This window comes from Microtus ochrogaster, chromosome 1 (genome assembly GCF_000317375.1).
Source record: "Microtus ochrogaster isolate Prairie Vole_2 chromosome 1, MicOch1.0, whole genome shotgun sequence".
Classification (NCBI taxonomy): Eukaryota; Metazoa; Chordata; class Mammalia; order Rodentia; family Cricetidae; genus Microtus; species Microtus ochrogaster.
Window position 1 is genome coordinate 112,185,838 of NC_022009.1, and position 12,557 is coordinate 112,198,394.

Sequence of the window (12,557 nt, forward strand, 5' to 3'; positions counted from 1 at the left end):
CAACCATACCTCACTGCATGTGGACAACCATACCTCACTGCATGTGGACAACCATACCTCACTGCATGTGGACAACCATACCTCACTGCATGTGGACAACCACACTGCACATGGACAACCACACCTCACTGCATATAAACAACCCATATTTGAGGCCATCATTAATTTTGTTTGTGATATCTGAATTATTATACATTCTCTTATTTCTTATAGGTAAATGACTTTAAAAGAAGGTATATTCTGAGAGAAAATCTTTAATTCTGAAATGCTGAGTTTCAAAATAAAAGTTTTAAAGTAAGAGCCAAGAGAAAGTATACAGTTGCCCTTGAGAGACTATTGATGGGAACTGTGGCTTCTCTGCTGTCTTTAGGGAATGTCTTTGTATGGATTGAGAGTCTCAAATTTGCTTTCTTTTGGGAGTGTGCATGCCAGTTCTAATAAAGGCAAAGTAATCACAGAGGAATGGAAGCATTAACTGTGGGGTCTTAGGAGCCACATAGACTGAATGTGGTTTTTTGAAATCACTAAGTATCCATAAACAAATGCCATGTTCCTTTTGTGCTTCAGAGTCTACATTTCCTTATTTGGGTGAATAAATAAATAAATACAAACACAAAATAATCAGCTGTCCCTCCAAGATGCTGTGGGAACCAAAATAGGAAAGTGGGATAGTAGCCTTTCGAGGGTACTATCACATTACCGGATGGCCTCATTGCTCTGTAGTTTCCTAATCACCAAGACATAGCTCATTTTTTAGATAATTTAGAGAGATATCTGACAGCCACAGAGAATCAACCTGCCAGGTTGTCAGAGTTACACTTTCTAAAGCCTTTAGATGATATTTCTTAGATTGCTCTGGGACTGCTGACTTCAGAATCATGTATTTCTAGTGCTTTCCAAAGCACTGTTCCAAATCCATGGATTTTTTGGGTGAAGGGGCACTCAGGCATTTTAACAAGGTCTCCAGACTATGGAGAGTAAAAGTCTATGTGTTCTGTGTTGCTCAAGAACTCCGGGGCAGTTTTCAGTTTTGTCATGGTGGATGAGAACAATTGTCAAATGACATGTGAAAAAAGTCAAGCAAAAGACAGCTGGAGGAAGATGGTTATGATTTTCCTACAGAATAAAAGAAGAGAATGACATTATGATCACAGACACATTGGAGGCTCTGTTCATTAAAGTTACAGAGAAAGTGCTTAAAATCAATGTTTGTGGAATTTGAATTATGTTATTAATGAAACAGATTGCCACGCACTGCGCCCCCGTGTCTGCACTCGGTGTGCCATTACCCAGTTCGGCAAGCTTCGGGCAAGGGGGCTGGAGGTTAAAATACAGAAACACACACAGACAGAGAGACAGCGACACAGGTCATCCTTGAATTCCCCAAGAATGCCCCCTTTATTGTGTTCAGGGGCAGATTATATAGAGATAGCTGCGTCCCAGCCAAACCCACCAGAAACCACTCTCCTGCCATCAGGAACTCCTGAAGGTCTTGTGCTCAGAGCAGCTGTAGGCACTCAGATCAGGGGATTACAAGAAATTCAGGATCTGGGGCCTCACTGCTCCCAACAACAGATTGTGTGTGTGTGTGTGTGTGTGTAACACGTATGTGTGTGGGTACACATGCGTGCAGGTGTGTATGTGGGTCAGAGGATAACCTTGGGTTTCATGTCACAGGGTCTCTTTGGCTAAAGGCAAAAGGTTTGACCTAGAATCTTTTGTAGCAGGGAGACCAGCTGGTCAGTGAGCCTCCTGTCTGTCTGTTTCTACCTCCACCTCTCATCTTGCATTGTTGGGGGTAATAAATGCATGTCATTGATTGGTCTAGCTTTTCATGTGCATTTTGGGGATCTGAACTCAGATTCACACACTTGCAAAGCAAGTGCTTTACTTACTGAACCACCACCCCCATCTGGTGAAACAAACAGCATCTGAGGGCACTTTCCGAGAAGACAACCTTTTTAGCCATTCTGAGGGGCATGCGTGGCTGGCTCTGTACTCTTCTGAGAGCCCCATAATAGAGATTGGCTTGGACCTGATGAATCATGATTGAGAGGGACCAATGGGAAAAGATCAGGAGGTAGAAAGAAATGGAGGTAATTGTTCAATCTTAGGATTAAACTTTTAACAAGAAAGAGTTTCATACAATATCCCATGTAGGTCCCACGTGGTCTCATTAATGAGATCTTATGATAAGATATCATTGGCAACATCTTGTAACTATAATTTGTGAACTATAGCAGCCTCTTCCCGCTGAGAACTGAGCGTGAAGATAACCTGCAGGGAGGGAAGCTGACTTGGGGCTGATTTACATCCTCCCAGGAAAGAACTGATCAAACCGTATGACAGCAAAATCTACATATTTTTTTTTTTTTTGGCTTTTATCTTTATTTATTTATTTTACAAAATGTAAGGCTGTCACAGGCCTGGTGGAAAGAAATTTGATTTTCTTTCCCTCTCTTTGGGTTGGCTAATCTGTAAATAAGTCCATTTTCCTTTACTCATTTCTGTTTCCTAATTTGCTTGGGAAGACAGAAACAAAGATGGCACGTCATGGAGCTGTATATCTGTTCACCATTTTGGCTCAGCTATCTGGGAAGAAACTTGTGGCCATCCAATCCTTAAATTTAAACCACAGGGGAGAGAAAGCTCAATTGCCCAGAACTTTCTGCCAACTCCCCTTCACCCACAGTAGATGCTGGCCACCTGTGAACACTTACTGGTGAATTGATAACAGAAAAGGCTTTTGTTTTTGGCCTGGTCTTACTTTTGAAGATCTTTCTGGGGTTGTTTGGTATTTTGACTTGGAAAGTTTTGGATAAACTCCTGTGGTCGAAACTTTGTTTTGTGCTTTTGGGCAACTTGTAAGGAGAATCTGAAATGACACCAGGCACATTTAATATGCTCATCAAGCTGAAGGCTCATCTGAGCCATTTGCTGATGAGTCGCCCATTTGTTTGACAGGAAATTTCTGATTTTAACTGCATGTCTGTCGCCAGATTTGGCACGAGTGAACCACAAGGCCCGGCGTAGGCAGGTCTTTATTTGGCAAGGCACTCTGTTTTGTCTGGGTGCCCCCATCTATACAGTTGGCTTTGTCACTTGTGGGCTTTGATTTTGGTTTACTCTTTGTCTCCTACACATGAGGTGTGACTGCCATTTGGACTCCCCTTTGTCACTTTGCAATGCCACTTGATGAGAGGGAAGCTCAAGTGTCTGGAGCTGGAATAACTGTGTTGTGGGTTTGTTTGTTTGTTTGTTGAGTTCTGCTCTTATGAGATGAAGTTCAGAAGACTAAGATTCCCAGGACAGTTGTCTGCATTTGAGGTTTAAAAAAAAAATCTCTGTTGCAATTGGTGTAAACAAGGGAAATGCTAAGTCTATGCTATCTTGGTGACTTCGGGAAAAATATCTCAAGTCAAAGTTTTAAAAAAGAAAACAGGTAACTTAAGCACAATATATGGTTTCTTATTTCTGAAATAACAGCATCTCAGCTATCTAAAGACGATGCTAAACAATCCACGTGTGTTAAAGCGTTTACTGTGGTCACATAAGGTTTGAAAAGATCTCCTAGGCAAAATTTACGTGCATTTAGGGTGGTCGTAACCAATGAGTTCTTTAGAGTTTTCTAGTTTTTTGTATTCAAAGCAACTCCACTTTCTTAGACTATGGATCCAATTTTAGTACAGTTTATAAAGGGGCTAACTTAAAGACAAAAGTAAAATATTTAATATTTAATTTTATTAGGTGTTTAGCAGAGTTGGGCTCATTTAAATTTCTCTTTGAGCTGAAACCATCTCAGCATCCACGTTATTGTTCTAGCTAAATAGGCATGAGTTTCACTTGCGTACCAGGCCACTGTGATCTTGGTACTGTTTTCAAATATGTGTGAAAAAGCTTAAAATAAAAGCATCTGTACAACTACAATGCTGTTTTCTTTATCTGTGTCTTTGGTCCTCTGGGATGCAACTCTTTTAGAATGTAAAGCCCATAAATGCTCACCAAGCTAGTATCATCAGAGTTAAAATTATTGCCAGTCAGTGGTGGTGTACACCTTTAATTCCAGCACTTGGGCGGCAGATGCAGGTCCATCTCTGGGTTTGATATTAGCCTGGTCTACAGAGAGAGTTCCAGAACACAGATAGTTTCCAGGACTGTTACACAGAGAAACCCTGCCTTGCAATAAAAACAAACAACAAACAACCCCCCCAAATTACCAATAATGATAATTTTTAATATGTATGTTCCTAATTCTACTATGACCATCATTTGAGGCACAAACAATGAAATACACTCAAGCACTTCCCATTCTAAGCAGATCCAGTTTTAGAGTTGACGGGCTTAGACACTGGTCCTGCGGAGTCCCTTGTGCAATGCTGTACCCAGTTGGACAATGAGACTGTTTCTACATCCCTAGGCCCTTTGGGGTTTTGTTTTTATAGCTTGCTTTTCAAGTTTTGTAGCTCATATTTTCTGTTACAAAAGAAAGAACAAAACACTCGCGGATTTCAATTACAAAGCTAGCGTTTTACATAGGAATTATCAGGAGACTGAGGTTAAAGTTGACCTCAGACAGAAGGGCAAGGGGAACCCAATAGCTGTGGGAGAGAAAGGCCGAACACAAATGGAGGTGGAGACAAAGAGCTCAAAAAGGGGGTAATAGTGGGACATTTTCCCACCCGAGATGCAAAATATTTAAGAATCTGAGAATAGATGTGAGGTGAAAGCTAAGAGGCCTTATTTCTATATGTTTGTGGCTTTAATTTGACTTTTGACTGCTCCTGCCTCCTCCTTCCTGGTGTGGGACCAGATCAGATACCAAGGGAAAGAATTTTATCCTGGCAATGACAGACAGGGAAGCAGCAATGTCTTAAAAATACTCAGAGCAAAGGACAGAAGTAGAATTGAAAGGATGTACGATCTGAGGCTAAGTCTAAATTCTAGAGAGATCAACAAAGACAAATCGCTGTGCCAGTATTTAAAGCCAAGAGTCTGAGGCAGCGCTTCTCGGTTCTAGCCTGACTCCCACATATATTGCTTCTGATATTTCTTTCAATGGACATATTTCAGAACTACTCCCTTCCTCCCTGTCTCCCTCCCTGCCTCCCCCTCTCTCTGTGTGTGCCTGTCTTTCTCTCCTGCCCTCTTCTCCCCTTTCCCCTTCCCTTTCCTCTCCATAACCCACTAAATAAACTCTATACCCAAACTCTCTCCGCATGGCGTATCTGTCTCTCACCTACCACAGTCACTTACCTGTCAAGGGGACCCACAGCCCTTGTGGGATCAGCCTCAGGTCACTTGCCTTGTCTTTATAAATGATAACACCCAACCCCCCTTTTATTAAAAAAGGTTTTACACTCTTACTTTTGTCCTCTTTTTACTTATTTAGTTGTGTTTATTTTTCATAACTATTGGGTGAATTTTCCCTTTCCCTTTGTGCTCCCTGTCTTCCCCTTTACCTATACTTTTGATAGTTTTATTTTATCTTATTTTTTAAGCTTTATGCTTCTAAATTTTGTTCCCTATCCTATACTTATTTACTTTTCTCATTGTTTTAAATTATTATTTTAGGTTAGTATGCAAATAATAGATTATGTCATAGCGTTATCGTATTTATTAAAATTTTCCACATTAGGTAAATCCTTCCCTTTTACCATCTTCCCCCTTCATTTACTTTACCCTTCCTTGTTAAATTTTGTTGCTTTCACTTTCTTTTATCTCATTAATTTGCTATATAGCTTTTATCTTACAGCACATTTGACATGATTTTTGCTATTTTCTGCCATGTGGTCATGAGTGGGCTTATACTGATTTTAAGTATATTCGTCTGTCTTGCTCAGTGGGGTGTTGTTGCAGTGGTTTATTTTATCTTCTCTAAGTGGTACTAGGCTGAACCCTCAAGGGAAGGCTGACCATTAAGAAGACCCCCAAATAAAGCTATGTGGTCTGGTTACCCCACTCAGGGGAAGCTAAGTCAGCGTACTTCAGAGATATCACACAGCCATGTTCATTCCTGCACCGTTCCCAACCGCCAAGCTGTGGAGCCAGCCTGGATGGCCTCGATGAATGGATGAAGAAATGTGGTGTCTATACACAGCGGAGTTTTGTTCAGACATAAAGGAGAAGGAAGATATTTCATTTTCAGAAAAGTGGGTGGAACTGAAGAGAGTCATGTTAAGAGAAATAAGCCAGACATAGAAAGATGAACACTTAATGACTTCCCTCCTGTTACATTATCATGGATTTGGAGATATGCATTGTACATGTGACATATAGGTAGAAGGGGAAGAAGAGATGTAAAATGAAGAAGAGGGAAGAACGAGAGAAGGGAACGGAGAAACGCAGACGAAATATTGCTTATCTTCTGTCACATATAGTATCTAGCTTTCTCAGACCTACATGCAAACACACACACGCATGCACACGCACACAGTACACACACACACACACATACACACAGAAGGGGTGATGGGAGGTAAGAAGAGTTAGCATGAGCAAGTTACAATGATGTGTATGTTTGAAAATGTCATGATGAGATCCATTATTTTGTAAAGGAACTAAATTTAGTTAATTTGAAAGTTGATAAAACATCAGACTTTGTTTTTGAGACAGAGTCTCACTACGTAGCCCTGGCTAGCCTATAGCTCACGATCCTCCTGCTTCAGTCTTGCAAGTGCTGGGGCCTTTTTAACTTTGTAATTCAAAAACAAAGCCAACTTTCTATCCTGCCTGCTCTGCCACTGAGAGGATTCACAGGTTGTTGAATCTCCCATCTGCTTGTCAGTGATTCCTGAGCATGGCTGTGTGCTAGGCTAGAATAATGCATGGTTCCTGTCTCACTTTGGGCTGGAAGAGATGGCTCAGCAGTTAGGAACACTGCCTGTTCTTCCAAAGGTCCTGAGTTCAATTCTATTCCCAGCAGCCTCATGCTGGCTCACAACCCTCTGTCCTGAGATCTGGTGCCCTCTTAAGGAAGAGACCTGGTAGTTGTTCTCATCAACTTAGACCATGAAACCCGACGTGGACAAGTTCCCCTCTCACTTGACTGTCTGATGTCAATATGTCTCATGCGATGCAGGTATGTAGGCAGAAGACAGAAAGAGCCAAATAATGGAAAGCTATTTTGCCTTGGAATAGAGGTGTGTGTGTCTGTCTGTGTGTGTGTATGTGTGTGTGTGTGTGTGTGTGTGTGTGTGTGCGCGCGCGTGCGCACGCGCATGCGTGTGGGAGATGCTGCTGCAGTATGCATAGAGCTAGATATAATTCAGCAGATGAGGAGGACAAAAGGAAAAGCATTTCAAGTTGATAAATCATCTGGGTTGATCGGTACATATTTATATAATTACCGATAATTTGGAGTATCTGGACAACAAGCTGGGCTCAATTTTATGTAATTAATACACAGTGTGTAAACATGAGCTGTGAAGTTGTGAACAGCCATCTTGTGCTGTTTGGGGGACGCTAGCAATATTTATCAGATAAGCCCATGCTTATGTATGGTGTATAAGACAACCTCGCTGTTGCGTAAGTCCAAAGTGGATTTTTTCTTTATGTTAGGAGTTCTATGAAAGTGACATTGACATTAATGGAAAAGTTTCCTGCCAGTGGACTCACAAGCTATTTGTGGTCCGTGAGTTGGGTTCTCCAGGGTCATTTAGCTCAATTTGTGTTGGCATTTGGCACAGGAAGGCATCTCGCCCACAGGAATGGTATGTACTGAAGGAGAGCGGCACCACAGCCACCATTGTCCTTAGGGTCTGGAGACAATCTGGTCACCGAGGAGGCCATTCCACACTGACTTTATTTAGAACCCACTTCCCTTTGTTTGTGCGATAGAAAGGGCAGCACGCTCTCATCCAGCAAATATTTAAAATCAGTTCTACGGAAGACTCATAATGATAGCACATTATTCAAAGAGAATTCTTGCACTTTCTTTTAGAGTCTGTGGAGACCTCCTACTGACAACCACAGTCAGACTCTATCAAGTGACTCAGCCAGTGACTATGTTGGGGATTACTCAACAGAGGGCACGCGAGCCGATGAGAGCCAAAATTCTGAGCTATCCTGCCTTCCTTGTCTCGCTGTTTTTAGGTTACGAGAACCAAGTCACCCCTTGTGCTTCAGGCAGCAAAAGTGAAAGTCATGACCTACTTCTTCTCCTTAAGAACAGTGGGGCAGGCTAGAAGTCCCGAAGAGCCCCAGGGCAGCCCTCCGCCTCACTGTCTCAGGCCTGGCCGTCCAAGACTTCCAGGCAGCTGATAAGAAGGTTGGGACTGGTTTTCCGGAAGTCAGCTGAGTCTGGCTGGACGTCTTGCTCACCCTCTATTGTCTCATTCATGTGGACTATCACCAGACAGCTCTCAGAGGGTTTCTAGTTATTTCTAGGATTTTGAAATCATCTGTCTTGTACCTTTGTAAAGTAACTATTGGAACTGAATCAGCAATTGGCCTGGAAATAGTTTCCTTTATAATCACTGGCTGCACTTAATGATCACCCGCTTATTACCATATCAAAGTTCCCTTTTCTCGAAACAAATCAAAGAGGCAGATTACATCGGAACAATTAAACTTCCCTTTGGTCTTTACAACAGACTTTAACATTGTGGAATAATTTTTATTGAAGTTTCTAAAATTCCATGTTTTTAATTTGAATGGGCCCTAAGATGTTGAAATTTCAGATTCTGAAATTAGCATGTCTTGAAGAAAATGCTAGTTCCACAAGTGGATAACTGTGTAACCTTGGAGGACATGGATAAATCTGTGCTTTCTTCTTTTTTTGGAACACGGAGTCAACAATGACAAGAAAGGAAGAAAAACACATGCACAACATACAACATCATATTAGTTAGAAGGATAAATTATCACGATCTCAGGGCCTCTCCACTGCTCTAGCATTTAGGATCTTTCTAATTGATTTCAGTGCCATGGTATTGAGCACTAGACACCAAACGACAGTGAGCCTCTGTGTGAAGATGAAAAAAGCTAGTGGTGAGATTTTTCCCTGGGTTGGGATGTTTGTGAGGTGATGATACAAGCCGGTTGATGACTATTGACTTCTGAAGGGGCTCCTAGAGCCGTAGCCTGAGCATTCTCAGAAACAGTCCATATTTCTGTATTTATTTCCTGATGTGTAATTGCCTTACACAGACTGGATAGTAGTTTAAAAAAATCACTCAAACATAGACTATATGAGAAAAATTGGTTGTCCCCGGGGCTGGGGGCAATCAGTCTATCTAGTCTTTTCTGTGACAGACAGGCGCTACTTCTGTCAAGTCGTCCTGTCACAGCTGGCGGGCCATCTGACCCAGTGCAGGCACAAGCAGAGTCCAAGGCTGTGTACAGGACACAGCTGGGCAGAATACAGCCAGGTGTGAGGGTGCCCATTTGGTTTCTATGTGATGAGTTCTCTTAGGGAGGGAACAGGACCAGACTTCTCTTACTAGGTTCACAATGCCCTAAGGATGGGATGGTGATACGTATTTGAGATGGCTAACGCATCATCATGGGCTCGGAACATCACATTTTCATATTTTTAAAAAGATTTATTTATTTATTATGCATACAGTGTTCTGCCTACATGTCTGTCTGCACACCGGAAGAGGGCACCAGATTTCATTATAGATGGTTGTGAGCCACTATGTGGTTGCAGGGAATTGAACTCAAGACCCCTGAAAGAGCGCTCAGTGTTCTTAACCTCTGAGCCATCTCTCCAGCCCCATCACATTTTAATATTAAGGAATATTTGACTTGGCCATTTTTTTTTGTTTTGTTTTTTGAGTTAGGGTTTCTTTGTGTAGCCCTGGCTGTCCTGGAACTTTGTAGACCAGGCTGGCCTTGAACTCACAGAGTTCTGCCTGCCTCTGCCTCCTTAGTGCTAGGATTAAAGGCTTGTGCCACCATGCCTGGTGATTTGGTCATTTTTAAACCTCATAGACAAATTCGCTCATTCAATAAGTATTGATTGTATGCTAAAGAATGTATGAAGAAGAGTGTAAGATTTTCTCATAGAAGTCTTCTGGCCCTAACTGGACTGGGAATCCCTTCTAAAGCAGAGAGACTGTAGCTTTTTTATCTTTCTGCCTCCAGGTATCTTGTAGAAGACACTCAGCCCATGCAAAGACACACACTGCATACGTGAGAACAGGCTGCAACCAGGCCAGCTCTTCATGCCCATAACCCAGATATTCATTTGTATGTCTTAGTCATCTTTCAAGTTGGAATTTCAGCACAACGAGAATGCAAATGCCTTCTCCCAAAGAAGACATTTGGCTGCGGGATGATGTTAGACCCTTCAGTTAGATTAAATATATAATTCATGTGTCTATATAAAAAGCAGATGAAGTCAACAACAAATAGAAACTCTCCAGGGATACGTGTGTTTCTGAGGGTGAAAATAACAGCTTCAAAGAGGACCCCTCTCTGGCTCAGATCCTCTTTCATGCAGCCCAAGGAAATGAGGAAAAAATTCCAAACCCACAGAAGGTTTTAGGGCTGAACATTTTGAGTCAATATGTTCTGCTCTCAAGTATTTGGCCCTTGTTAGAGTTTCTCGCTCTGTGCTCCCAATCTGTGCTCCATGGTGAGAAAAATAAGTCTGATGGTGATGTGCAAAACATTCTTTTGAAGCATGTGGCAGTGAACTTGAGAAAACACATATTAAAGGGACGTCTTGTAATGTTTAGCCCCTTTCCCGAGGCCGCCCTCAGTCAGCTTGATCCAATATTTATTGTATTAAGGACTTAGCTCACTGGGTGTGAACACTCTGAGGTCCCTCTCAGAGTCACCTAAGATAAGTACCTATTTCAGCACACTCTCAAATGAAGTTTCTTTTATGCTCTGTCTTTTTGCATACGTGTGGTAAAGCTTTAATTAGAAAGTTTTATAATGGAGGCAGGCAATTCCCCAATTTCTTATTTGCTTGAATTAACTTTTTAGAAGCAGAGGTGTTCACTCTGGCATGGGCTTAATCCAGACTCTGTAATCAGCCCACAATCTGTGCCTCACAAAGGCTGGCCTCCCCCACCGCCAGCTTCTTCCTTCCATACTTTTTTCCGTGGGGTAATCCATTTTAATTGGTACCTCTCTGTGAGCCCCTTACATCCCCGTCTGGTCAAATAAACACTTCCTTTTTAAAAGATTCCGCCCTAACATCTTGGCAGTTAACAGGGGGATAAACGTGCCACGATCGGTTATCTTTAAGATGTTAAAGATCTCCAAACCGAGGAAGAGAAGATGCAGGAGACAAAGCGTTTACCTCAGTATTGTATTCACTAAATGAAAGCAGGCATCTGGCATGCTTAGCACGGCGCTTTGCTTGGATCAGCTAGCGATTCCTTTTAGTAAGGTTGGTGGACCAAATTCCTTGGGCGGCAGAAAGGGTGAGGAGTGGTGAACACTGGTTCGTCAATTGACTGCTGCCAATTAGCAGGGGGCATGGTTCATTCGTCAAGCAGCCCCATAAAGAATAACTGCAAGACAATGTGGACTGGGTGCTCATTCCCTCATTCAGTGTGGCCTCAGCTCTGAGAGGCTCTGGAACACAGCTGGGCAGATGTTTTCCCCAAGCTTCAGGGTCATTTGTGTGAAATAAAGATACCTTCAGAGTGAAATGTCTCTTCCTTCCTTCCTTCCTTCCTTCCTTCCTTCCTTCCTTCCTTCCTTCCTTCCTCCCTCTTCCTTCCTCTCTCCCTCTCTTCCTCCCTCCCTTCCTTCCTCCCACCCTCTTTTCCACCTTAAAATAATTAAAGTGGAGATTGGACCTAGGGCTTTGCCCTTGCCTTGTAAGTGCTCTACTACAAATCCATCCCAACCTTACTCTCTTGATAAGCACAAACTGACCAAAGACTCTTCTCTCTCCTTTCTGTTTCTGTATCTCTCCCTTCCAGCATCTTTTTTGCACAACCACTACAGTGAGAAACCTTTCTTAGAACAAGGCAGAGATCAGCCACTAACTACTCTGTAAATGAGTACAACATGGGCCCTTTACCACGCAGAAGGGCAACTGCATCCGCTGGGCTCATCGACCCCTGTACATCTGAGGGTGTACAACTGGCTCTTTGTAACAAGGAGGGGAGCACTCACCGGTTGCCTTTTCGGGGTTGTTGCACATGAAGCATTGCCATGCCCCTGCTGTCTCACTGAAGCCGAACACATCAAAGAACCTCACTTCTTCCAGATGGAGCTGAACCTGGTCCAGATCCTGTTTCAGGGACACAGAGCACAAAGAAATGAGCACAGCTGCCTGCTACAGAGCGCCTGACACCAGAAGAAGGGGATGTGGAGGTGGAACGGCCAATGCGCAACCACAGTGCTGGGACCAAGAGAGCAGTCAAAGGGGCTTCTCTTGGCCAGTCTTGGAACATAGCACTTAGCTCAGACTCTTTTATGGGATGGCTCTTCATTGTAGGATGAGAGAACACAGTCTCAGGACCAAGGCTTCGGGTGCAAGAAGAGACGCTCAGAATTTTCCTGCATTTAAGCATCTCCAAAATTTCCATAAAGAAAGAAAGGACATCAGAGTGGTACTGTGGTTGAAGGAAATGCTGCTGGAGGATCTA

At 42.7% G+C, this 12,557-nt stretch overlaps 1 protein-coding gene across 1 annotated transcript in view; it reads right to left on the reverse strand.

The window, feature by feature from the left end:
- Window positions 1–12,557, reverse strand: part of Veph1 (ventricular zone expressed PH domain containing 1) — a 172,911-nt gene that overhangs the window by 10,227 nt on the left and 150,127 nt on the right. The window contains exon 12 of the mRNA XM_005344073.3: window positions 12,082–12,199. Within this exon, the coding sequence (XP_005344130.1) occupies window positions 12,082–12,199 (118 nt within the window). The remainder of the gene's footprint in view (window positions 1–12,081; window positions 12,200–12,557) is intronic.